Here is a 24,863-nt window from a genome sequence, read left to right as displayed (position 1 = left end):
TTGCTCCTCCTTCAGTCCGGGAGGGGAGGGAAGTGGGTTTAAACGCAAGTTATGATTACATAGACGAAGGCCTACAAAACCCGAGATGCACTGCGCGCCGCACAGTTAGGTGCTGCCTGCCCGCCTTAGTTTTGCTGCTTTGCTGCCGCCCGGACGGTCTTCGCGCGAGTAATGGAGGGCAGGGAGTGAAAATTGGGAGTGGACTCGGCTGGCTTGTGACAGAAGCTCCCAGGTATGCAGCGGCTCTCCGAGCCCTTTCGGAGTCCTGTGTCGCTGGCACCGAAAAGTCGTTTGCCCTCGTCTTTCTTTCTTCCTCTTGCTGTCAGATTGCTTTGAAAGCTGCGCCGAAGCTGGGACGCTTCTTGCTCCCGCCCCCTGGCTGGTCGTCCTCCCCCCCCACGAATAGGTTGAAATAGGAGATTGAGACCTGTTAAGATAGAGTGCTCGGCAACCTTTTCTTTCCGCTTTAATATCGGTCCGGACTCAAGTCGGAAGACGCGCTGAGCTCTGTTTAAAGCGTCTCTTGGGCGAAATACAGCGCGGAAAGGTTAGCGGGCTAGTATCGTCACGCCCTGAACGTGAGATGGGAAGAGAGGTATAAGGTGAACTCGCTTTGGCCGAACTTGTTTTAATCGTTTAATCTTAGCGACTGAGCATTCTTTTCCAAATGAAAGGAGGAGACGCGCGTGTCCCTTTCTGTTAATTGTTTTGTTAATGTCTTCTGTTCTTTGGAAATGTTCAGTGACTCGGGTCTGGGGGGATGAACCTCCCTGCTCTGCATTGTTTCCAGCCCTCTTCTCAAACCTGCTCAGAGTGGATGTTAAGGATTCCTATGCAATGCAGAACATGAGGAAAAAACTTGGATTTTTGCCTCCAGAGTTCCAAAAGGTTATTTGCTCTAGGTCAGGGTTTCTCAACCTTGACAACCTTAAGATGTGTGGGCTTCAACTCCCAGAATTCCCCAGCCAGCGGCTGGGGAATTCTGGGAGTTGAAGTCCTCACATCTTAACGTTGTCAAGGTTGAGAAACACTGCTCTAGGTTATGGTACCCAGAGAGGGTGCCATCATGGTGTGGAAGACAGAGGTCCAACCAGGTCTGGGCTGCAAATAGCAAAATGATCACAGCAAAGCAAAGCTGTTGCCTCATCCTCATTCTGTCGCACACACGTTTATTAAACACTGTAAAGGGGCAAACTCCTATCTGCCTTGGTAGGCTTATAGAGTGCATTTTTATAACCGTGGCCTCCGTTCAAGTCATGGAAAACAGGCTAAACATCTTAATCAAGGATGGAAAAATTAATGGCTTTCTAAATGTTGAACTATAAACCCCAGCCAGAATGGCCAACAGTTTGACATGCTGGAAGTTGTGAAGATGTATAGTCCTGTTCTTGAATTGTAGTTTGAGGACTTCATTTTGCAGTCTGTTTTTAAAGACTTGCTTCAGAATGGCCACTTTAAGATCAATGGCAAAATTGTCTTGGCTGGCTAAAATATTTCCCCCAGTGATTTTGGAATGTTGCCACTTCTGATATTTGATTTCTGACAATTGATGAGATATATAACATTTGAGGATGAACAGATTGGGAATTCATAAAATTGGGTGACAATATTAAATGCCGTGAAAACTTGTGCTATAATTTTTTTAATTTTTAGGGGTATATAAGACTCTTAATTGTTTTTACTATAATGTGCTTTGAAACTTGATTTAGGATGAGAGGGTTTCCCCCCCCCCCAAAAAAGCTTCTTTCATATTTGCCACTGTGGTTCAATAATAGAACTGTCTCTGCCCGATATTGTGAGACAGAATAACAGTAAATTCCTGTATTTTATGAATGTATTATTGCTATATACTTCTTCATTGTGTCTGAAGAATTTGAGCCCAAGTCTGTTTTTTTTCAAATTGGCAGCCATAGATTTGAATCCTTGGATTCTTGAATTTTGCTGGCATACTGAATGTTGCCTCTTCATAGCTTCTTGTTTCAAGTTATCATTGTATGTACAGATTGGAGGGAAGGAAGATTCGTCAGTGCTGTCTCATGCTGTTTTTTTTTTTAATGGAGAACAAGTTTAAGAAAAGCTAATATTGAATCTGCAAACTCAATGGTTCTCAAAGAATGTCTCTCTCACTTTCAGACAAAACAATTACTATAAAAAAACCTGTAATTTTATAGTAGACATTTTGCTATTTCTTAATTCACTTTATGTTCCATTTATTTTGTATGATTTGCGCTGTTGTGCTAATTTCCTGTAAGCCATGTAGGAAATTGCACAAATAGCCTATATAGCTGGCATACCACAGCCCTCTATGTGTGAAAATGGGGTATGCTAGATAGCTACAGTAGCCTTCTAGCACGTGCACACGTTGTAGAATGTGACTGATTGTTTTGTGGTTTCCTATTCAATATTCACCAAATCTGTGAAATGGTATTTTAGCAACATCATAGACCTTCAATGATACACACTGACATCACTGTGCAGTAATTGCAGCCTTGTTGCCATATAATGAAGAGATCACAATAATAAAGTTTATTCAGGTGGCAAAGGCCAGCTCCATAAAATGTATAATTCTTTTAAGGTCATGGGATAAGGAGCAATGTCAAAGTTAAATTATAAGTCTTTGTTGGAAAGAGGCTTTTGTGTAATTGAGACAAGACAGAGTCAGACAGATTTGTTCATTATTTGTATAGGAAATTGTCAAATTATGATATTTTAATGTGAGAGTCATTTCAGATGTTTTTAGTACTGTACACTGCACTAAGCCATAAACAAGCACATCCCATTACAGGTTGTGCAGTATATGAACCCAACCCAAGGTTGAGAACATTTGTCACCCAGACCGATCTGCATGCCAACTTAACAATATTTGTGTGCTTTCTAAGAAAATTAGAATAAGTGGCTGGCTGTCTCACTACCAATTAATGAGAGACAGGCCATCAATTCTGCAAACACTGGAAGGGACATTATAGGAAATTTAAGGTAGAGTTCAACAATTTCTGACATGAAACAGCTGGGAAGCAAAATGCCAGTAAAAAAACAAGTCTAGTAGCAGGAAACAGATGATGGCCAAAATTGCATAACTATCACAAATCATGCAAAAATGAAGATATGCACATATTTAACATGTAGTTGCTATTTCCTGTTGAAACTCATATAACATTTACTACCACCATTTTGTATGGCTCTGGCAATGAACTCAAAAATGCTAACTCAAAAAGTCAGAAAAATATGCCATTGAGCTGGGGGGGTGACTGTCTTTTCAATTTCAGCCATTGGCCATGTTGTCTGGGGATTATGGTAATTGACATCTACCATATCTAAGGGGCACCAGGTAAAGGAAGGCTGACTTTGATCTCCTTCACCTTGATAGTTGTACCATAGTTGGGCATTTCCTTTCTTTGGGCCTACTAAATGATCATAATAGTGTACAAGCTTTCAAATTCTCTTCCATAATAATTGGTCCTGGAGAACTTGGAAGCTTGCATATTTTGGTTGATGTTAAAGAATGTATTGCTCAGCTATGGATTTCAAAAGCTTTTTAGTATTCATGAAAATTGCTTGACAGCTTTTCATTAATTAAAGAGACAGAAATATTCAAGTAATGGGAAAGGTTTATCATTGAAGAGAAATACACTTGTTATATTACTTCAAATGCAAAGAATTTAATTTCTGTTCAATGCTGTATGATCTGCTAAGCTGCAGGTCTTCATGGTACCTCTCCTTCTTTTCAAGAATTTCCCAAAGGCTTAGATGAGAGATGCTTCCTCTGTCCCTGTACACCAAACCTCAGACTCCTGGCTGAATCAGTGCCACCAGCTGCCCCACCCTCCTCCTTCCTTGCTTGAAAGTCCCAATACCAGAGTTCTTAGTTACAATTCCCGTTCTTCTGGCAGAGGGAATAAGGTCAACCTAAGTCCCAGCTTGCCTAAAAAGTAGAAGCAGGACTTCTCATCATGTTGATTCTTGAATGGAATTCACCTGTACATTGTCTTGTGTCCACAGCAATGGAGAAGGATTCTCAAGTGCAGCTTCGTATCTTTGACCTCAATTGCTGGTGAGTTTATCTTTTTGCATTTTTTTGAGGCAGCTTTGATCTGAACAGCTTTTTCCATTGTGACTTATTTCTAAGATATTATCAAGAGTTCTGAATTCTACTCCTTGCTTTGAAAACTGAGGTATTTTTTTCCTTCCTTTGGGTTTAAGGTTTTTATCCCAAAGCAGGCTATGAGGTGCTCTGTCTTTGTGATTTGGAATTTTAGTGTGTGGTGGTGGTGCTAAATATTCCTTGGATGCTGTTGGTTTCTCTTTTCTCTTTTCTTCCTGTCCTGTTCTCTGGATCACTGAGAGTTTTATTTGTATGGACAGCTTTGCCAAAATGATGGAGGTGTGGGTTCAAATGTAGCTGCAGTAATGCATATCTGAAAAGATCTTCAAACCCAACTTTCCTGATATTTTGGGAAAGAACTATTGATTGCTCCTGCAATTGTGATAGTTCAACTTCATTTCTCCTTTAGGCAGCTAAACTACTTTAAACAATATAGTTCTCTTGAGTTTTTCATAGTTTTACTCATCTTTACACATTAACCAGCATATCTTCTATTAGCTGACATCATTTCTGTGCTAGGTGCAGAAATCACTTTCTTGGAGAGTGATTATTACAGATAAAGAAAGTGAAAAAGATGAGATGGGTCAGCTGATGCATGTTGTGTTAGTAGGTGCAGCTTCTGAATCCCATTTCTATTCTATACGAAACAAAAAATAATATTCAGAGTTTTATTCAGAGTCTTAATGCATTTCCCCCTCTTTTGGGGAAAGTTCAAATTCCAGTGCTGATCTAAGCCTAGCTTGCAAATATAGCTGAATGGTAAAATTTGATTGCTTATTATGGGGTTAGGGCAGGACTCTATTTTTGTTCCTGTTTCCTGCAATACATAGGGAAGTACAAGTATATATATATATAGAGGGGGGGGGCAGACTAGATAGCGTAGTGGTTAGAGCACCACCTTTGACGCAGGAGAGCAGGGTTCAAATCCTGGCTGGTACCTACCTTACCAGTAGGGGTCCTTGGGCAAAGACCCCCTAACGCTTCACCTGCCTATGTCAAAGATGAGAGTGACACAAACTAAGAGAGTCATGCCGGCTCAGACGTCGCCTGGATTAACAAGGTCTGCATCAGATGTTGGGGAAGTAGGACAATCTGATGATAAATGGGCTACTGGAACAAACCATACATGGACGAGACAAGAGAACTTGGAATTGATGGAATGCTACTACAACAGTAGACCTAATGAGAGGGGATATATGAAACGTATGAGGGAACTATGGATGGACAGTAGACCTACATCCACACTAATTGAGAAACTACTAGTTACTCAGCTCTTCAACATAGTGAAGAGGAAGCTGCTCTCACAACTTGAGATAGACCAACTCCACATTACAACCCAGACTCAAGCAGACTTGGAAGAACAACCAGATGTGCAGCCAACATCTGAAGCTGGAATGTCACTTCCAGTGACAAGGAAGGACAGTGCTGATCATGAAAGACCCTCACAAGGAAACAGCACCATCCAACTATAGGCCAATAACCTGCCTCCCCACAACTTGGAAAGTCCTATCAGGCATGCTAGCCACCAAGCTACAAGACCATATGGGCCAATACATGAGCACAGCTCAGCAGGGCATTGGGAACAACACCAGAGGCTCAAAACACCAGTTGCTCACAGATAGAGCAGTTGCCTGAGACTCAAGGTCTAGGCAGACCAATCTGAGCACAGCCTGGATTGACTACAGGAAAGCCTATGACTCAATGCCACAGACATGGATTTGTGAATGCCTGGCACTATACAAAGTCAACAGGACACTAAGGACTTTCCTCAAGAACTCAGTGGGACTGTGGAAGACAACACTGGAAGTCAACTCAAGACAGCTCGCACAAGTGGCCATCAAGTGCGGCATATACCAAGGTGATGTACTGTCCCTGCTGCTGTTCTGCATAGGCTTAAGCCCCCTCAGCCAGATAACCACAAGAACAGGGTACGGGTGCAAGTTCAAGAGAGGAATCACCATCAGCCACCTCCTGTACATGGATGACATCAAGCTGTATGCTAAGAGTGAATGAGACATTGACTCACTGATCCACCTGACATAGATCTACAGTGAGGACATTGGGATGTCATTCAGACTGGAGAACTGTGGCAGGATGATAGTAAAGAGAAAGACCGATGGGGTGGAACTACCAGTGGGCCACATACCAGACATAGAGACCAGCTACAAGTACCTTGGTATCTGTCAGGTTCAGCCCGAGAACCACAACGAGGCAATCTACTACAGTACAGTTCCATTATTAGCTTGCACCTAATAGACAGAATCTCACCAGAGTAAACCTATGCTAAACAACTAGTGGATATAACCCCATGAGACCCTAGGGAGGGGCTAGCCTCCTCCTCTTGCTGCAGACTGAGGAGGCGCTTGCTCTGGAATGTTCCCCCTCCCTCCTGATAACCTTGATCCACCATTCCAGTATCTTCCCCACTCAGGCCTTCCATTACAGTATCTCACGGTCACATGGGAACCACGATGAAGAGGTAAGGAAGACAGCAACATCCAAGTACCACCAAAAGATAAGACAGGTCCTGAAGAGCCAGCTCAATGGGAAGAACAAAATCCACGCTGTCAACACGTACGCCCTGCCAGTCATCAGATACCCTGCTGGTATAGTGAGCTGGCCAAAGGAGGATATGGAGGCTGCTGATGTGAAGACCCAGAAGCTCTTCACAATGTATGGAGGTTTCCACCCCAAGTCCAACACCCAGCAATTGTACACCAGGTGCAAAGAGGGTGGGCGGGGTCTGATGAGTGTCAAAGCCACTGTCCTGGATGAAACCCAGAGCATCTAGGAGTACATCAGTAAAATGGCACCCAACGATGAGCTGCTGAGAGAATGCCTAAGACAGCAGCAGACATGGGAGGAAGTTCAAGTGGAGGAAGTACCATGGCAAGACAAGCCCCTGCATGGGATGTACCATCAACAGATAGCTGAGGTGGCTGACATTGGGAGATCCTATCAGTGGCTGGAAAGGGCTGGACTAAAAGACAGCACTGAGGGACTAATCATAGCAGTACAAGAACAGGCATTAAGCACCAGCTCCATAGAAGCAGGTGTCTGCCACACTAGACAGGACCCAAGGTGCAGGTTGTGCAAAGAGGCCTCAGAGACAGTCCAACACATAGTGGCAGGATGTAAGATACAGGCAGGAACAGCATATAGTGAATGGCACAACCAAATAGCTGGCACTGTGTACAGGAACATCTGCACAGTGTATGGGCTAGACCCTCCCAAGTCCAGATGGGAGATTCCACAGAAGATCGTGGAGAATAACAGGGCTAAGATCCTGTGGGACTTCCTGATCCAGGCAGACAGACAAATACTGGCCAACCAACCAGACATTGTGGTTGTAGACCAGGACCAGAAGACAGCAGTGGTGATAGATGTATCAGTGCCAAGTGACAGCAACATCAGGAAGAAAGAGTATGAGAAGCTGGAGAAGTACCAGCGCCTGAAGGAAGAACTAGAGAGGATGTGGAAAGTAAAGGCCAAAGTGGTCCCAGTGGTGGTAGGAGCACTCGGTGCTGTGACTCCTAAGCTGAGAGAATGCCTCCAGCAGATCCCAGGAACAACATCAGAGTTTTCTGTCCAGAAGAGTGCAGTGCTAGGAACAGCTAAGATACTGTGCAGAACCCTCAAACTCCCAGGTCTCTGGTAGAGGACCTGAGACTGAGGAAGACAGATACCAGCCATAGGAGTGAGAGGGGATTTTTTAATATATATATATTAAATGGTTTAATATATATATATATATGGTTGTGTATCACAGAGAACAATACTTATTCCAATCAATTCTTTTCAGTGCTAGTTCTCTGACTTCTAAAATATTTTTTCATAAAACACTATTTTATAAAAAGTGACCAGTTTCCTAGCTGTACGTTAAAAATACAATCCCAGGATTCTTGATCCTCATTCTGCTTCAGGTATAGGCCAGGCCTGTGTTGTTCCATTTCATCCTATGGTCTATTTGCTGGCTTTCTGATATTTAGGAAGTGTTATTTCAATATTATGCATTTAAAAGTGTAGCATTTGGAGGGAAGAGTGTGCTTTTAGAAAATGTATGGGCATCAGCAAATCTTTAGAGCGTACAGCACACCTGTAGATTGTGGCGGTAAAAGGAACCCCCCCACACACACATGTGAGCTGTAAAGTGACATTGTAAGAAAACATTTACGGCAAGCTGAATTGACCCTGAGTGGCGAGGGGGGAAAGAGTCAGTCAGGAACCTGTGGCCCAGTAAACCGAATTGTTTTTATATGTATGTATGTATGTATGTATGTATGTATGTATGTATGTATATATATGATTTTTATTGAAACTTTTAAAAAAGAAGATTAAAACTAATACAAACTAATATATTTTTTCTTTTCTTGCACTTTTTACTTTTTTTCTTCATTACTTTATATTAGTTTGTATTCATTTTTTTAAAAACCAAATTGTTCATATTCACTGACCATCTCTTAAAGATAGTAGCTAGCTAACATGCTGACCTAGAAGGAACGGATAAATAATACTAAGGTCACACGGATGGGTTTATCAAAACATTCCAACATCATGCTGTAATTTCCACTGTGTTGGGTTTTTTTTCTTTATCTTGTCTTTGTAACATAGTAGGCCAAGGGTATATAAGCTATGGTTCTGCCTTTGCTTGTGGCTGCTTAGCAAAGTATCAAGGCTTTGCTGAGAGCCCAGTATATACTGTATGCATGCTAATATAATTATATTGCATTAATCCCTTGAACTTGAATTTAGGAAGACTGTGCATTTCACAAAACTGCTCCCGGTTTTTGGTATGTCTGTGTGTATTTGTAATTCTGAGAAGCCACACAAAGGAATTAGGTGTCATTCTATATTGTCAGCCTAATTGAGTGTTCATATTTTTGGTTTGGCCACTCAGGTTTTTACTGATCTATTTCTAGGAGCTATCCTTTTTTCTCTGAAATGCCCCAAATCATCCCCGTTTTGATGGTTTGGCTTAATCCTCAAGTAAGGCCAACTGGGCTGTGTTTGCACAGTGTTTCTAGCCATTTTAATATGCCTTAACAGGACCTGATCTTAAGTATATGTGTGTACATCGGTGACACTGGTGGTGTGTATATATATATATATGTTTATATTTAAAGGGATTGCAACTGATAATGGGCTCTAACTTTATCTGCTTTACTATGGTCCAAGCGAAAATTGCTCTGTCTGAAGGTTGAGGTGTTAGGATTGAATTGAGAAGGCTTTGGGCCACCTACTAGTCTCAGTTCAATTTATCTCACTAGGATGGTAGGGATAAAATTAGGGGATACCCTCATAGACACTCACAAAAATGTTCTGATAACAAATGCAAAAATCAATAAATGAAGAATACTGTATTTGGTGCCAAGATTGACCCTCAATATGGTGCTTCTTTCTTTGCTATCTGTAAAGAATGAAGGACTTACAATATGCCATGTCATGGTAAAAATCACTTAAGCCAACAAACTGGGGAGGATCCACACATCAGTGGTCTTAGTCCAAAGCTAGCAGGTTATAGTGAGTCACTTGTCTGTTGTACCCAGAAGGGCTAAGAGCAAGAGCCACGAGGTTACATAGATCTTATTTAGTAAGCTGACTAAAAATAGTTTGAGCATGTGCCCATACTAGTGGAAGATCCCAAATAAATAAATAATTGCTTTACCACTGATAGGGAGACAAGATTACCATAAGCACACCAATCCTTGGGTGTGGATACATTACAGACACATTCCTAGAAATGCAATAGAACAGCTTTGATATGTAAGTTCAGTCAAGGCCCTAACAGTTATTCTAACAAGCTGACCCTGCGTTTACAGCAGGAAGGGATAAGGAACTTTGGCAGCACACGTCCCTGAGTTCTGTGTCCCCTCAAGGCATGAACTCCGTGACCAGGTAGTCAGTGACACACAGATTGGCAGGGATGTTACATGAGAGGAACAAAGAGAGACAGTATGAAGTTAACATGCAGCAGTACTACTCCTATATTAGTATACATACAAATTGATTCAACATAAGTTCTTATTCCAACCCACCAAAACAGCGATCCTCACTCTGTTCCCTTTCCTTTTCACCTTGTCTAGGGCCATTCGTTACCTGAGCAAATTGCGGCAAGAGCGTGTTGAATTGATTGGGGATGCCCTCAACCAGGAGGGATTTGACCTGGCACTCTTACAGGAGGTGAAGATTTCGCATGCTAAAATGGATCTTGTTAGAACTGAAAGTGGGATTTTATTCCTAGTTCATCTGTTGACATGTTACATTTTCATCCATGATGTTAAAGGCGTGGTTCATTTTGTTGAAGAAACCATCATGACCTGATTCATACCTAGCCATAAGCCAAAACTCAATAAATTATATTATGGCTTAGCGTGATGTGCAAATTCAGCCCCTGGATGGTGTGTGTCAATCTGTTGTGGTACAAATCAGCAGAGGCCTCCTTGCTGTGCTATAGAGAAGTCTTAAAGGACTATGTACAGTTACCAAGTTCTACTTTCTGTACCAGAAAAACATAACAAATGGAAGAAAGTTATTTTGGGACTGGTAATGAATTGAAGATAAGCTTAAGGACCTTGGTCCCCAGATCAACTTGCCATTTTGTTACTTTTTTCAGAATCACTGTGGTGATTGATGGCATTTTGCTTTTCAGGTGTGGAGTGAAAAAGATTACCTAGCTCTGAAAAAAAAACTCTGTACCCACTACCCTTCTTCCCACTACTTCAAAAGGTAAAAATGGAGTTCAGATAATCTCATAAGTTTGCCTTTTGTTTAACTTCTGAATGGCAGTAGATGAACCCAGCTTTGGTAGGCTTTGTATCATAGATATCCAGTTGATGCCACTCTATAAGTCAGAAAAAACCTCAGTTGGGAATCATGATGTCACGTTGATTGTGCAGCATTCCCCAATCTGGTGCTCTCAAGATATGTTGGGCTGTCTTCTGCCATCCCTAGGAAGCATTATGTGAGATGTAGTCCAGTACATCTGGAAGATGCCAGTTGGGAGAAGCTGGTTGAAAACTTCAAAGCAAAGAGCTATGTTGGGCTGCTGCAGAGATTGAAAAGTTTTTCCGGATGTTTTCTGCAAAAATATGCATTCTTAACTGTACTTAAACATTGTCAGTTGGACTTACCTTCCTGGCAGATAATTGCCCTTTGCTTTTCAACTGACTTTTGTACCTTTAGTGGTCCTTGCCTACCAAGTGTGGCAGGTTGATTGAACAGCCTGCAAATTTGTTTTAATGGGATGTGTCTCCACTGGGGCCTCTTACACTACTTGATCCTGACTATGAGACCAATGAACTTGGAGATATTACTGGGTAATAAGGATGTTTATATAGCGTGCAAGCAAATGCAGCAGAATGTTGAGTCATGCTTGCAATCAAATTGGGAAAGACCAGCTGAATTTCCTGTACTACTTTGAGCCCTATTGACTCTTCAGTAGCTAGATCCCCAGTAGCATGATCAAAATATACACTGTATCGCTTAAATGCAACTGAGCATGGAGCAACTTAGTGCCTTTGTGCCAATTTTGGCACATGGATCACATAAATTATCCTGGTGATTGAGGATGCTGATCAAAGAGTTTAGTTGTATTGTGGCTGAAAATACATACATCTGATCTATATGTGACTGTTGAAACCACAGTTCATTGCAATCTTGAATTTTTGGTGGCTTTGTGAAATGTCACTCCTTTCTCAGAGCAGGAATAATTCCAAAGGATCTAAATGCTGGTCTTTTTCTGGAAACATTTGCCTATAAGTGTTTATCACACAGTTGTATTCCAGAAAGCTCAGCTTTAGCTTCAGATGGTGGGTGGGAATTGAGTGATAACTTAGCAACAGTTGTGAAATGGAAACAGTGCCTCCTGTTCTCAGGCAGAGATATGAAGCCCCAGGCCTTTTTACTTTCAGCCCTCAGAATCACTCTCGACTGCATGCCCAAATTTGGTGGTAAACTGCCAAATAATAATGGTACAATTCTTTGCAAAAACCAAGGTGTAGAATAAATGTGTAAAGCTTCCAGTAGCCTTAAGGCACCTATTTTAATTTTGAAAAATCCAAGAAATGAGAGAAAGAAGGGGGGGATTCTTGCCCCACCCCTTCCAGTGACATTCCAACCCCCAGAGCCTTTGCCTCTGACAAAAGGTGTGGCCTGAAGCTCCCAAAGACTGCCTATCATAAAGTGATGACTCTGGTGTCTGTTCTTCTACAGTGGGGTGATTGGCAGTGGGCTCTGCATCTTCTCCAAATATCAGATCCTGGACACCTTCTTGTACCAATATTCTGTGAATGGCTATCCATACATGGTGAGTAGACATGTTTAGGAAAGGGTGCAAGGGTGCAAGATCTCATTGTTGTTTCAGTTTTGCCCCTGTGTTTTATATATACTGTACTCCTTTTCACAGTTCCAGCATGGAGACTGGTTTGGTGGCAAATCAGTGGGGCTCGTGGTGCTAAAGATCCAGGGCATTGTTTTCAACGTCTATGTGACTCATGTGAGCATTTCTATTTGTTTTATTTTGTTGCATTTTAAAATTATGAAAGGTTCCTTCAAATCCCAAATTGGGTACTTAGAGCAAGCTATAAAAATAACTAAATCATGTGGAAAGGAGTGAGGAGTCTAGACTTTCCATCTTTTGAGTTGAGTTTGGAAGATGCCATCTTCATGAATTCATATCCCTGGTAGTACTTTGCTATTGGGTTCCACATCTGCCTGTGTAAGTGGCTATTTTGCATCTTGTCTTCTGGGGACGAAGCAGGGCAAGGTCAGGGCTTTTAAATTTCTTTGGAGATACCTTCCAAAGATATGTAAGAAGAAGGAATTTGTTTTGCATTGTCTTTCTTTTGCAAACATCATCACATTTCTTCTGATATTTCTGCTAATATAGAACTAGCTGCTCTGGCTGGGTTACAATAAATGCATTCCAAAGTGGATAACAAAAGAATCTGTTGGTTAAACTATAACTATTCTGGCCTAAACAAATGAATCATGTGTTACCATATAGGCAAACACATTTATTCCAGCAGAAATGTTTAGGATTATATTCACTGTCAGGGTCTGGGTACAATTCAAGGTGCTGGTTATTATCTTTACAGTCCAAATGGCTCAAGGTTCAGATATCTTTGAGGTAGCCTTCTCTGAGTTGAGTCTGTCCAGCTAGTTGAGAGAGCTTGCTAAAGGTACTAAATTTGAGAAAATGTAATCTATAGAGAGCCCATGTTCAGAACTTCTCAGTCATAGTCCCCTGCCGCTGGAACAACCTACCCTCAGATATCTGGACCACCTCCTATTACATTTTTGAAAAGGTATGAAAACATGGGTTTTCTGAAAGGCATTTGGGAACTCTTGATGATTCTACTACCTGAATCACCAGGGCCTTCTTGCTGTTTGTGGAAGGATGGGTTGGAAAAGAATGTAGGCGGCTAGAACTGTGTGCCTGCCCCTTTAATTCTAAAATACTTCAGGGTCCAAATGGGGGAGAGGTTGTATAAAAAGCCCTGTGTTTGGAACAGCTGGGTGTGGTAGTAGTGGGTGTTTTGGGTGTGTAGAGGAAGCAAGGGAGTGCTTTTGGTGGGATGTCTGTTGCTGACTTTTTCTATTTTAATTTTCTGTTGTTATAAATAAATATGTACAGTACTTCATTCAGATGAATTGGTAGTACTTTGCAAAGGTTTGTGCTGTAATAAAGATGCTAATTTTTAAGGTGCCCTGGCCTCTTTAATTTTCTTACATGGGACTGACATAGCAGTTCCCCTGGAAATTCTTATAGTGGAAGCCATAGAGGGTAGTAGCCCAAGGGGCAGTCTGCAGAGCTTGTGAATTCAGTCCCAAAGGTTTACAGTCTTTTTTCTGTTTGGGGTATATCACTAAAATTTTTGCAAGATTTCAAGAAGAATACACAACAGCTTCAATTGGATTCACTTCTCGTCCTCTAGCATAGCTGAAGGAGAACACAAGCTTTTTTTTTTTTTTTTTGGTTCCATCTTGCAACTAGCTGGGTTTTTCTGTCTGTCTAGATAAAGTGTGGCTAGTCTTAAAAGTGGGTAAAGACAGAAGTTGGCACATTGGGTCTTGAGGATCCTGGAGCCTCCATTGATCATGCCACTCAACATCATTGGCATGATTTTATGGAAATCACGCACAACTATAGTCTAAGCCTTAAAATTAGCTTAACACAGGTTTTTTTTTAATTGATTCAACTCTACTCTTGCCAGACAAGGACAGGAAAGAGTACACATATTGCATTTTTGCATCAACAGTACAACCATTAGCCTTCCACCCAATATTAAATGCAATTCCTGTCCACAATCGGTTATGGGAAACAAGCCATTTTGAACTGTGGTAATCAGCCACTTGATAGATAGCCTAGGACATGCAATTCCCACCAAGAATTCCAACAGGAATCCACCATTTTCCCCTATTGGCCATTGTTCAACCTTCTTTCTTTCAGATTTCATTGCAGTCATTAATGCTAAGAAGATTCTCTACCTGTGTTCTAAGATTAATCAAACAATTCTATGCTAAAACCTATCAAGAAGTCCATTTTTATCATGAGACTTTCAGGAAGAAGCTCATAACATAACAGACTCTTTCCACCTTTCTCGTGTGACCATGAACCAATATCTTTTCAGTTTTTTAAAATTTAAATTCAGCAACTAAGATGAGCTCAGGATGCATAATGTGCATGTGCAATTTTTATATATTTCTTCATTTTTTTCCCCCAGCTCCATGCTGAATATTGTCGAGAGAAGGATACATACCTGCCCCATCGAGTGGTTCAGGCCTGGGAACTTAGCCAGTTCATACAGTAAGGAATTATATGTGTAGAATTCAGAAAAAGTTTGTGCTGTATTGGAATCCAGTGAGAGGTGCTGTGTCACTTACTGTGCCCCCATCCCCCCTTAGTCAGTAGTTAAAAGCTTTTGCTCAGAAGAAGTTCAGCTTGTTTCATGCCAGCCTCTCCAGTGGGAGAGAGATTGAGAAGGGTGTTTATCATCAGGGATAAATTTCACATAACACAGTTTATATCTCTCCCTTCAAAAAGCTCTTCCCTCTTGTTTTATGATACTCTCTCACCTTTCCAGGCATACCTCCAAAGGGGCTGATGTGGTGCTGCTTGGAGGAGATCTGAATATGCACCCAGAAGATGTTGGCATTCGGCTATTGAGAGGCTGGGCAGGACTGCGAGATTCCTTCATAGCTGCAGAGAGAATTGAAGTGAGCATCTTTCATGCACATGTACTTGAACATGTCCATGTCTGTAGATTGCCACTGAAACTCAGAAACAATTACTTTCACTCATCCAAGAACTTGATGTACAGTTAACTTGACCTGTTTTATCCATTTGACTATCTCCCTTTTTGTTCCCCAAAACTTAGATTTCTGCAGTGGCAATCCAATCCACCTCTTGCATTGTTGCAAGTACTCTAAATGTTTTGTTAGAGTCTCTGTTGTCTCTGATCTTCTTCCCAGGGCTGTGAAGATGGCTGTACCCTAGTGCCAGACAACTGCTACATCAACAAGAAAGAACTACGGTGTTATCCCCAGGGGATTCGAATTGACTACGTTCTTTATAAAGTACGTGCAAGTTAAGGTCTAGAAAATAGAGACTGAGCAAAGTGTTATAGAGAGAGTTCGGGAAGCAGGTGAGAATGAACACTCTCACATTTAAGAAACACTGCCCACTGAACAAGGCTGCCACCCAATGATTTCAACTTAAAAAGCACTTTATCTCTTGGTAATAGGTTCAGCCATTTGTTGTTGCTGATGTGTTCATTTGACAGTTGCTCTCAGAAGAGTGGTTTTTCAGGGTAGGAAGGTCCAGAGAGTGCTAATATGCACAAAGGAAAGAGCAGTAGGGTTGTGCAGCACTTCAGCATCAAAGACAGAATCAAAGGCATGTAGGGCCTGCCTGAACTGCTTAAATTGAATGCACTATTTTACCAGGGGCATGTGATGGTGGTGGAGGGAGAGCAGCTGCCTGATCCCAGGGAAAAATTGACTTAGGGAGTTGCAGGCGAGTGCTGCCTAATCACCCATGCCTGTTCTGAAGCACTGTGCAGCCTTAGAATGCAGGTCTATGCATTGCTGTCCTGCAGCACTGAGATAAGTTGATTGAATCCAGTACTCAGCCCACAGCTATTGTTCCCTCCCATTGCAATACAGTGGCTTATAATGTTTTCCAGTGGTTTCTTAGTTTGAATCTGGATGTTTGTAAGTAGCCTCTTGAGATACATTCAGGAAAATAAAGCGAAATTCGCCAAAAGTTTTGTAGGAAGATGAGGTGAAAAGGACTGAACAGAAACACTGAAAATCTTTAAGCTCGCCTTTAATTTACTGTTAGTTCTCTAATTTAACTGATCTTTATCTTTAAAATGGAGGGTCCTCTTAGATTTGCTGAGAAAACAAAAATCTCATCTGCTTCCGTTACTGTCTAATCTTTCTTTGGCAAGATGGGATTATCTTAAATCAGAGCTGTTTTCCTTTCAAATAAAAGTTATAAAATATTAACACAGATATGTGGGCAAGAACGTATGTATTGCCTAAATCTGGAGATATGGTAGTGGATTTTAAATTGCAATTGTTGATATTTAAGATTAATTAGATTTTAAAAAATTAGCCAAGGGAACAAACTGCCAGGAGATGCCATAGAATCACATTCCTTGGAGATACTTACCTTTTTGGACAGATTATATGACAACAGTTTAAGTATAATGACATTTCTCTTGGGGTAAATATAGTTACTGTGGTGCTGGAGAAGACTCTTAAGAGTCCCCTGGACTGCTAGGGGTCAAACCAGTCAATCTTAAAGGAAATCAATCCTGATTGCTCATTGGAAGGATTGATGATGAAGCTCAAGCTCAGATACTTTGGTCACCTAATGCGAAGAGAGGACTCTTTGGAAAAGACCCTGATGCTGGGAAAGATTGAAGGCAAAAGGAGAAGGGGACGGCAGAGGATGAGATGATTAGATAGCATCACTGAAGCAATGGGCATGAAACTGAGCAAACTCAGGGAGGCAGTGAAGGACAGGAAGGCCTGGCATGATACGGTTCATGGGGTCACGAAGAGTCGGGCACGACTTAACGACTAAACAACAAAAAATAGTTTACCCTTTTGGAGATTTCAAACTGCTATTGTTTTTCTAAGAAAATAATATTCCATTTTTTCCCTTCATTGTTTGTAGTTCATAATCTAGCTCATTTTGAGGAATGTTTCTTTAGTCATGCAGTCTGCAGATAACAAGCAGTTTGCCACCTTGTTTGCCTTCCTTTCTTGCAGGGCTCGTCTCGATATGATATTAGGTGCAATATTCATGAAACTACTACTGGAACTGCTCCGGGCAAGGATTTTCCTTACTCTGACCATGAAGCTGTCAAAGTGACACTCTCTGTGGCTCAAAACCAATCAAACAAAAGTGAAAACAATCTTCCAGTTGGTGAGTGTTCAGGTTTCACTGGTTTCCCACAAGAGGAGCAAAAGCAGCTACGTCCACCAGGAACAGAAAATCTGTGGCCTTCCAGCTACTGCTGAACCATAATGACCATCATTCCTAGACAGCATGGCTACTAATGAGAGGTTATGGGAACTGTAATATTAAGCAGTATCTGGAGGCCCCAGATTCCCTATGCCTCTATGAGAGGCTTCTTAGGATCAGTCAGACAAAAGACAGCATGCAAGGATCTTCTTGTGAACTAATTCAATTTTTTTATTTGCAGCATCACAAAGGAAGATACACATTTATCTATGAGATAGACTCTTTTGGTTAGTTAATTAGACATGTGACATTTGGCTAACCCATGCAAAGCTTCAGCTCCTCTCCGTCTTTCGGCTTCTGTCTTCAGGGGAATATAATGCATTGCTTCTGGCCTAATTGCTGTACCATTCTGGGATTAACTAGCTCCCTGCCTGCAGTAGTACTGCTTCTGCTAGAATTGATTATGCCTCCATTAAAATGTAACTGTTACTAAATTCCCCAGAGAGTTAATCAAGGGCTTTAATTAAAACTTTAGCTGGCAATCTCTTGCCACCAACGCAAACTTGATTTTCTCTCTGGTTTCTTCTTCCTCTGGATGCCTCTGCTGAGTATACCAATCCTTTACTACATAATTTTCCTTTTCAGTGATCTTGAATTACCCCAGAGCTTGCTTCTTTGGAGCACTCTGGGACTGCCTAAATCCATCTTTGCTTGCTTGCCAGTTTTCTTCTCTTGCTCTGAATCCAACCAGAACACTATTACTCCCTGCCAGCTTTTCCAGCTCATTCAACTCTCTGTGCAAGTTTGTGTATGAAAACTTCTTATCCCTTTTCTAGTCTGAAGTTATCACTCTCATAAGTAGAGTTTGTATGTCTAGGAGATTGTGTAGCAAGATAGCAGATGCTGTTTACCTTCTCCATTTTGTCACAGCCTGTATCATTGTTCATCTATAACTTTCTACCCAGATGCTTATATAAGGCTAGTTTCCCATTTTGTTAATTTCAGAAAGAAAACAGTAACCACTGGGATAGCCAAATAACGCTCTCTGTTTTTTTGATAAAATAACATTCAGTTTGTGATAGTTGGATCTCACTGTATAGAATTAATAGCTTCATGTGGTTGAGCCTCATAGTTCTCTTTACTTTCAGAGCCAATACTGGTGGATGTCTTGAACGAAGCCCGTCTGGAGGTGCAAGTGGGGCTACATTCAGCAAAGCGGCAGCAGTACTCCTGTGGCCGCATGGCTGTCCTGGCTCTGCTTCTGCTGGTCATACAAGGAGCCATGGCACTGAGTTCCATGTTTGGTGCTCTCCAGCAGCCCTTCCCCAAGTTCTCCTTCTCTTTGCTCAGTCTACTCTCTGTGTCAGTCTTGCTTATCTCAGCTGTGCTGTATCTTTTCCACATCATTGAAGTGAAGGTGCTGGGGGGAACAGAGGAACAGATGCGGGTGGGGCTGCAGACGCTCCAAGACAAATTCAATAGCAGGTGAAACATTTGGTGGCTGGATCGATGATAGGGACCAAGAGACTGGGCAGTGGTGGGCATAACAAGTCCCTCTGTGATTCTCAGCAATAACAGTTCACTGGTTTTTAAATGTGGAATGATAATTAACATTTGATACTGTAAAGGGGGGTTTATAAAGTAGTGGCAGTAACCTTTTTTTAGATAATCTTTGTGCTGAAGACATGGGGAGATTTTGAAACTAAACTGGCTATTTAAAAACCAGATTTTATCATACAATATTCTTTTAATAGAATTATACACATACTGGTCGGTTAAATTTATACTGAAAAAGCAGGTAAGAACAGATGCATAAAATATAGCATTACTAATTGTATACAACTACTTTTCCTACCACAATTCTCTTTTCAGCTGTAGTAACTAAGTAAACGGTAACAATTATTGATGGAAATCTATTTTTCACACATGTAATTTGCTGTGTAAAATTTTAGTATGCATTTGTCTTTGACCACTGTAGCTCCCATTTCATTGAAAGGGAAACAGAAATTGAAAGACTTGGCTAGCAAAACTAAAGCTGAAGTGTCAATTGAATAAGCTTTATATAAAGCTGTCTTATAACAAACCAAACTATTGTTGTTTATGATTGTTTACACTCTCCAGGATTTAGGGCAGATGGCTCTTCCCCAGCACTCTTAGCTGAGTTACTTTAGTAAGATATGTCAAGGATTCTATCTGGAACCTGTATGTGAAGTTTTGTTCTGTCCTTCTCAGTCTCTTTAAGTTCATGTATAAATGCCGCTGCAGTTGGGATAGGAATCTTTTATAAAACTGCAACAAGTAATCTTGGAGAACAGATCTGTGTTATGTTTCGGGGATTAGGAGCTACCCGTAACATTTTGGAGAGCCCAAGGGAGGCAGTGGGTGGGTCTAGTTTTCTTGTTTCTTTTGGGGAGGAAGAAATTCTTTGTCTCTGTTTTCCATGTGTCACCTTGCCCGAGGAATTATACCCCCAATTTTCAGCAACAGTCCGGCTCCAGGAGCCATAGATTGCTCTACCTGCCCTTGTGGGAGAGAAAAGCTGCCAGATCCAAGTGGCTGCCCTAGAACCGAGTCTGACTATTTTGCTTCCTGTTACCTTGACTGCCCTGAGGCATTGCATGACTAGTTTTGGCCTTCCTGGGACTCTTCAGACACAGGTAGCCAGATGTTATCCTGTGTGGTTCAAACATTCTGTTGAGAATTGAACTCACAGACCTTCACGCTTTAGATGACTGTGTGTAGTGCATTAGCTTTAGGAGCTATCCGGCTCCTGATGCTTAGCAATTGTAGGAAAGGATATCTAGAAGCACTATCAGAACGGTATACACAGTCCACCTTTCCTTAAGTTCTTAGAGAAGAGTGATAGATGTTACCTTATGTCACGTACAGGGTTTTACATGACTCCTTCTCCCAAGAGTGTCATAGTCCAGCATAACCAAAACCTGGAACATCTGGGTTTTGGCCAAGGCAAATCTTATTGGATGAGCAGGGTAAAGTTGATATGCCCCATCCCCCCTTCCTGCCTCCTCCTCATGGTACATGCACGCAGCCCTCCCCTGATCTTTCTGCTTTTTTTCCCTCTTACCTCCCTTTGGCCATTGCTCCTCTTCCCACTTTTGCCCAGATGATATATGCATATTTTGGACTGGGCACAGACCACCCAGTACTGGATCTTATGCACAGAACAGTCAATGACTGAAAGGTTTGCACACCCCTATTGTACCTGTCTTGGAGTGGAATCAGAATCAACCAAGAAGAGAGAGGAACTTGATTAGCTGAATCAAAAGGTGATGTTTGAAGCGTACAAAGCTATGATATCAAGACCTAGATTAGAGCTACTGAAAATACAGTAGGAAGTAGTTATAAATCATCCAGTGTCTGTAAAGAAACAGGCAACCAGCTCTATCTAGAACAGCATCTTTGGTACATGCATTTCTTTCATCTACTAAATGTCTGCTCTTCCTCAACGTATTTGATGTGAAAATTGTCTAACCAGTTTAAGCTCCAGTCCAAGGTCAGAATTCACTTGCTAACCTCTAGCTAAGAAGTGCATTCTCAGCCTTTGAAGCCATTCACATTTTACTTACAGAGAGCCAATTAACATAATCCTGGTGGCTTCTTGGAGGAAATTGGGTTGAAACCAAGAAAGCTTCTGAAAAGGTTTGATGGATATTTCCTCTGTTGTGAAATTAACTTGGATGACAAAAGACAGAACAGCATTTCTTTTTCACTCCATTATGTTTATTGGAGCAAGTCTGTGAAAAACCAGTTGGCTTATACCCATCCAGAAGTAGCAGCTTTTAGATTGCAACCTGACTTTAGTTACCTAATAACATCTGCTCTCTTGAAGCTTTTCTTCAGGAGCAGTTTATTGTGATGTGTGTACACATTCATTGTTTATTTTGCAGGAAGAACATGCATTTTTAAACCATACTTGTCCAGCTTCAGGAGCTTGGACTATAGCATCTGTTACACTTGTATGTACGTGGAGAAATGTGTGAGAGGTCTACATCTCTCCTTGGATATTTATTATGACAGAAGCCCTTTGCTGATGCCATTTTTAATTTTAAATTTTGGGCATCTGCCTCTTTCCCTGAAATACTCCGTTGATTCTATGTATCCTTCAGGAGTTTTTAACCATTCCTCCTCCTCTAGAATACAGCTCTGGAGAGTTTGAAGGCTCCTCTGAACTTCATGAAGGCGTAATGCTCTTTAGAATAGTTGAAATGTGTTTTCTCCACTTAAACAATATAGCCCTCCTAATTTTCCAGATCTAGAATGATCACAAACATGGTCACCTGCTGCAGTATGGTGAAAGAGATCTTTTCTGCTGGACGAGGCGGAGGTGGAGCATGCAAATATATACAACTGTAGCTATTATATGCATAATATGTACATCTCAATATTATTTTTTGTCCAAATGCTGCAAATGGACTGCTTTGAATCTTAAAACCTTCAGCAGTAATATCAGCAAACTATTAAAAACAGTTCTACATTGTTTCCTTATTGTTTCCTTATTCCTTGAAACACCCACAGTTCTGTAGATGAAGTTGCATCAAGATAAGACTTGTTCATCTCAGTCTAGGAACCACCATCATGCACTAATCTTCAAGGGGAAACTCTGCATAAACTCCAACTTTGGGGTTTTCCCTGGTAGTATTCAAAGTAATGGAAACATGGACAGATGTCTGAGCATATGGACTGATATTCATACACTCACAATAACCACTGCAATGCGCGTTTCAGTGTCAGTTTGAGCATATTTCCACATCTATAGCAGGAAAGCTACTGCTAAGCTGTTTTAGACTATAAAACACCAGCTAACTTCCTTGTTCAAGGGGTGGTTTTTGCTAAAATGGAATGGCTTGCCAAAGATGAAGGGCACTAATTTCAGCAAATTCATCCACCAGATCTCAAATCTTCTAGAGATTTTCCATCATTGGAGCATGCTCAGAAAGTTCACTGAGTCGTTTCGTCTCTTGCATCTCAATTAGAGCACTGCGTTGATTCACAACTGCAACCAGCTGGGACAGGATCATCTTCTCTGCCTCATAGTCCTCAGAAGTTTTCAAAGAATCTTTAAAAAAAAAATGCTCAGAATAAGAAACCATCATAATATTCAATTACATAATAAAGAAGGAGAGGAACTGGTGGCACTGCAGATACCAGATTACAACTCCCCTCTTTGGTCATGCTGAGGCTGACAGCAATTGAGAACAGGCAACATCTGAAGAGCTACAAGTTCCCCATTCTTTATCTATTATTTCATAAATGTGAAAAAACATCAAGTGAAAACCTGGAGTTAAGTTTCATCAGGAAAAGGCTTCCCAGAATTACACTCTTATGCCCTGAATGAATGTATGAATGAATGAATATAAACTTTCTTAGCACCACCACCTCTGTCCCCAATGTAGGTTTGGCAACATCATTCCATGCACACACAAGAGAAAAAAAAATTGATGAGAAGTGTCAAGGTTATTGATTCATGTTACATATACTTGAACTATTAACAGTATGTGTCCATTTTCCCCCACAAAGGGGAACATGCACTGTATATTATTTGTATAACATAAAATATGACCCTCAGGACACAGAGTGAGCACACCTAAAATGCTAATATTTTTATTTCATTCAATGAACGAACGAATGAATATTGCTTTTGGTTATATTTAACATCTTGCTGTACGTGAGTGACTAGGGTATTCTTCTCAACCAAACTCTTTTATTATTTAAAAAGAAAAATTATAAGACCAGAAGATAAAATATACTACCCTTGTTTCATTTATATTTCCTATCCTGAGAATATCAGACTACAGATGATCATAATAAATAATGCTGTCAAAGCCAAACTTTGACAAAACATATAAACTGTCACAGAAGCAAATGTGAAACTGGTTCCTGCAGACAAAACTTTTCTTTTGACTTTTAAATTCTGTTTGATACCCAGTGGGCATGTCGGTTGTTTAGAACTTTCACAACACTGGGTTTTCCAGAGCTATGTGACTTAGGACCACCACCTTCCAGGCTTTTCACAATCACAGCAGGGCTGCTACATTAATAATGTTTTGGTTACCTAAAGCCATTCAAAAACAATTCTAAGAGTATAAATATGACTCTGATTAAACAGCAGTTCTTTTCAGGGCAAAAAATTGATTATTGTTCATCTCATAATGAGCTTGGGGACCCATTATGTTCCCTCTTACCATCCATATTGTAGTAGTGCCGCAGTTCTTGATCCAGCTGGCACTGCTGCTCCTCTAGCTTCAGCTCTTGCACACTAGGGGATAAAAAAAGTGTTGTTGTTATTGTCCACAATTAAGAAAAAGCTCCTGGCAACATAAGGAATTCCCTTCCCTGGAGACTCTACTGATTCTCCCATTGTTACTCGCTGTCCTCCATACGCATACATTCATCTCAAAAGCTGTAGATTTTAAGTCTAAATGAGGAAGAGCATAAACAACATCAATATAAGTTAGACATATTTGCCTTTCTAACAGAAGCTTCCTAGCAAGATTGCCAGTATTTCTAATGATGACTAGTATCTATTCAAGATATTTTACTAACCACTGGTCATTTACCAGTGGAATATTTATTTTATATTCCTGTTGCAGATCTTTCACCCTAAGGGATCCTCCAGTACAAATTGCCTGTCCAGAAGTTGCCAGGAGTTCATGCTCAGAATTTTCATTTTAGTCTAAGTCACATCCTGTGATTGACTCATGTTGCAATAGGATATCATATAGTTGTTAAATCTTGGCTTAGTCCAACCTGTAGTTGTTAAATCTTGGGTTAGTACTCAGTCACTGTGGTTTGGAAATTATAGTTTATGATTTAGCATGATGTGCAAATCTGGCCACTGTTAAATTCAACAGGTCTTTATGTAGCTGAATTCAGCCTTTGACTTAAATGTGCTAGCCTCTGAATGCTATTATAGGGACTGCTTTTTCTTGATTTTGCTTTCACAGAATGAAAAGCTGATGCCTATTACCTGTTTTGGATTCCAACTGTCTGATCATAGATTATATTGGTTTTTGTATTTATTATTTATCACATTTCTAGGCTGCCCAACTCCAGAACCACACTAGGTGGCTTCACAAAATTAGAAGAAACAGAATTACAAAAATATTTATGGGTGCCATAGTCCAAAATATCAAGAAGGCTGTTTGGAACAAGGTAAAGACTAACCGAAATAATAAAGGACTATGAACTGCTATCAATTATATTTTCCTCTTTTTGACAGAATGCTTTTATTCATACTCGAGGTCAAACAGATTACCTTATTTG

General features: G+C 40.9%; 2 protein-coding genes across 2 annotated transcripts in view; one reads left to right on the top strand and one right to left on the bottom strand.

Annotated features, from left to right (window-relative positions):
- The first annotated feature begins 92 nt into the window (after positions 1 to 92).
- On the top strand, positions 93 to 21,279 carry SMPD2 (sphingomyelin phosphodiesterase 2). The gene is made up of 11 exons (XM_007426576.3): positions 93 to 232; positions 4,000 to 4,051; positions 10,186 to 10,282; positions 10,752 to 10,828; positions 12,314 to 12,407; positions 12,507 to 12,596; positions 14,827 to 14,909; positions 15,187 to 15,319; positions 15,575 to 15,679; positions 17,384 to 17,540; positions 18,728 to 21,279. Exons 2-11 carry the CDS (start codon positions 4,002 to 4,004, stop codon positions 19,066 to 19,068), a joined length of 1,227 nt encoding a protein of 408 aa, XP_007426638.1. The 5' UTR covers positions 93 to 232; positions 4,000 to 4,001; the 3' UTR covers positions 19,069 to 21,279.
- A 24-nt stretch (positions 21,280 to 21,303) lies between these two features.
- MICAL1 (microtubule associated monooxygenase, calponin and LIM domain containing 1) overlaps positions 21,304 to 24,863 on the bottom strand; it is a 50,954-nt gene continuing 47,394 nt past the window's right edge. Inside the window, exons 23-24 of the mRNA XM_007426577.4 lie at positions 23,783 to 23,856; positions 21,304 to 22,656 (exon numbers count right to left, since the gene is read on the bottom strand). Coding sequence (XP_007426639.1) covers positions 22,502 to 22,656; positions 23,783 to 23,856 — 229 coding nt within the window. The 3' untranslated portion in view covers positions 21,304 to 22,501. The remainder of the gene's footprint in view (positions 22,657 to 23,782; positions 23,857 to 24,863) is intronic.

This window comes from Python bivittatus, unplaced genomic scaffold (assembly GCF_059951505.1).
Source record: "Python bivittatus isolate LINGU-HERP-01145 unplaced genomic scaffold, Pbiv_v1 ctg000700_np1212, whole genome shotgun sequence".
NCBI classification, from domain to species: domain Eukaryota; kingdom Metazoa; phylum Chordata; class Lepidosauria; order Squamata; family Pythonidae; genus Python; species Python bivittatus.
This window is presented reverse-complemented; position numbering and strand designations above follow the sequence as displayed.

Excerpts from the sequence above, each read along its gene's own strand:
- SMPD2 (XM_007426576.3), top strand. The coding sequence starts at position 4,002 with ATGGAGAAGGATTCTCAAGTGCAGCTTCGTATCTTTGACCTCAATTGC. Across the intron at positions 4,052-10,185 it reads ATCTTTGACCTCAATTGCTG|GGCCATTCGTTACCTGAGCA; the intron begins GTGAGTTTATCT and ends CACCTTGTCTAG. Across the intron at positions 17,541-18,727 it reads TGAAAACAATCTTCCAGTTG|AGCCAATACTGGTGGATGTC; the intron begins GTGAGTGTTCAG and ends CTTTACTTTCAG.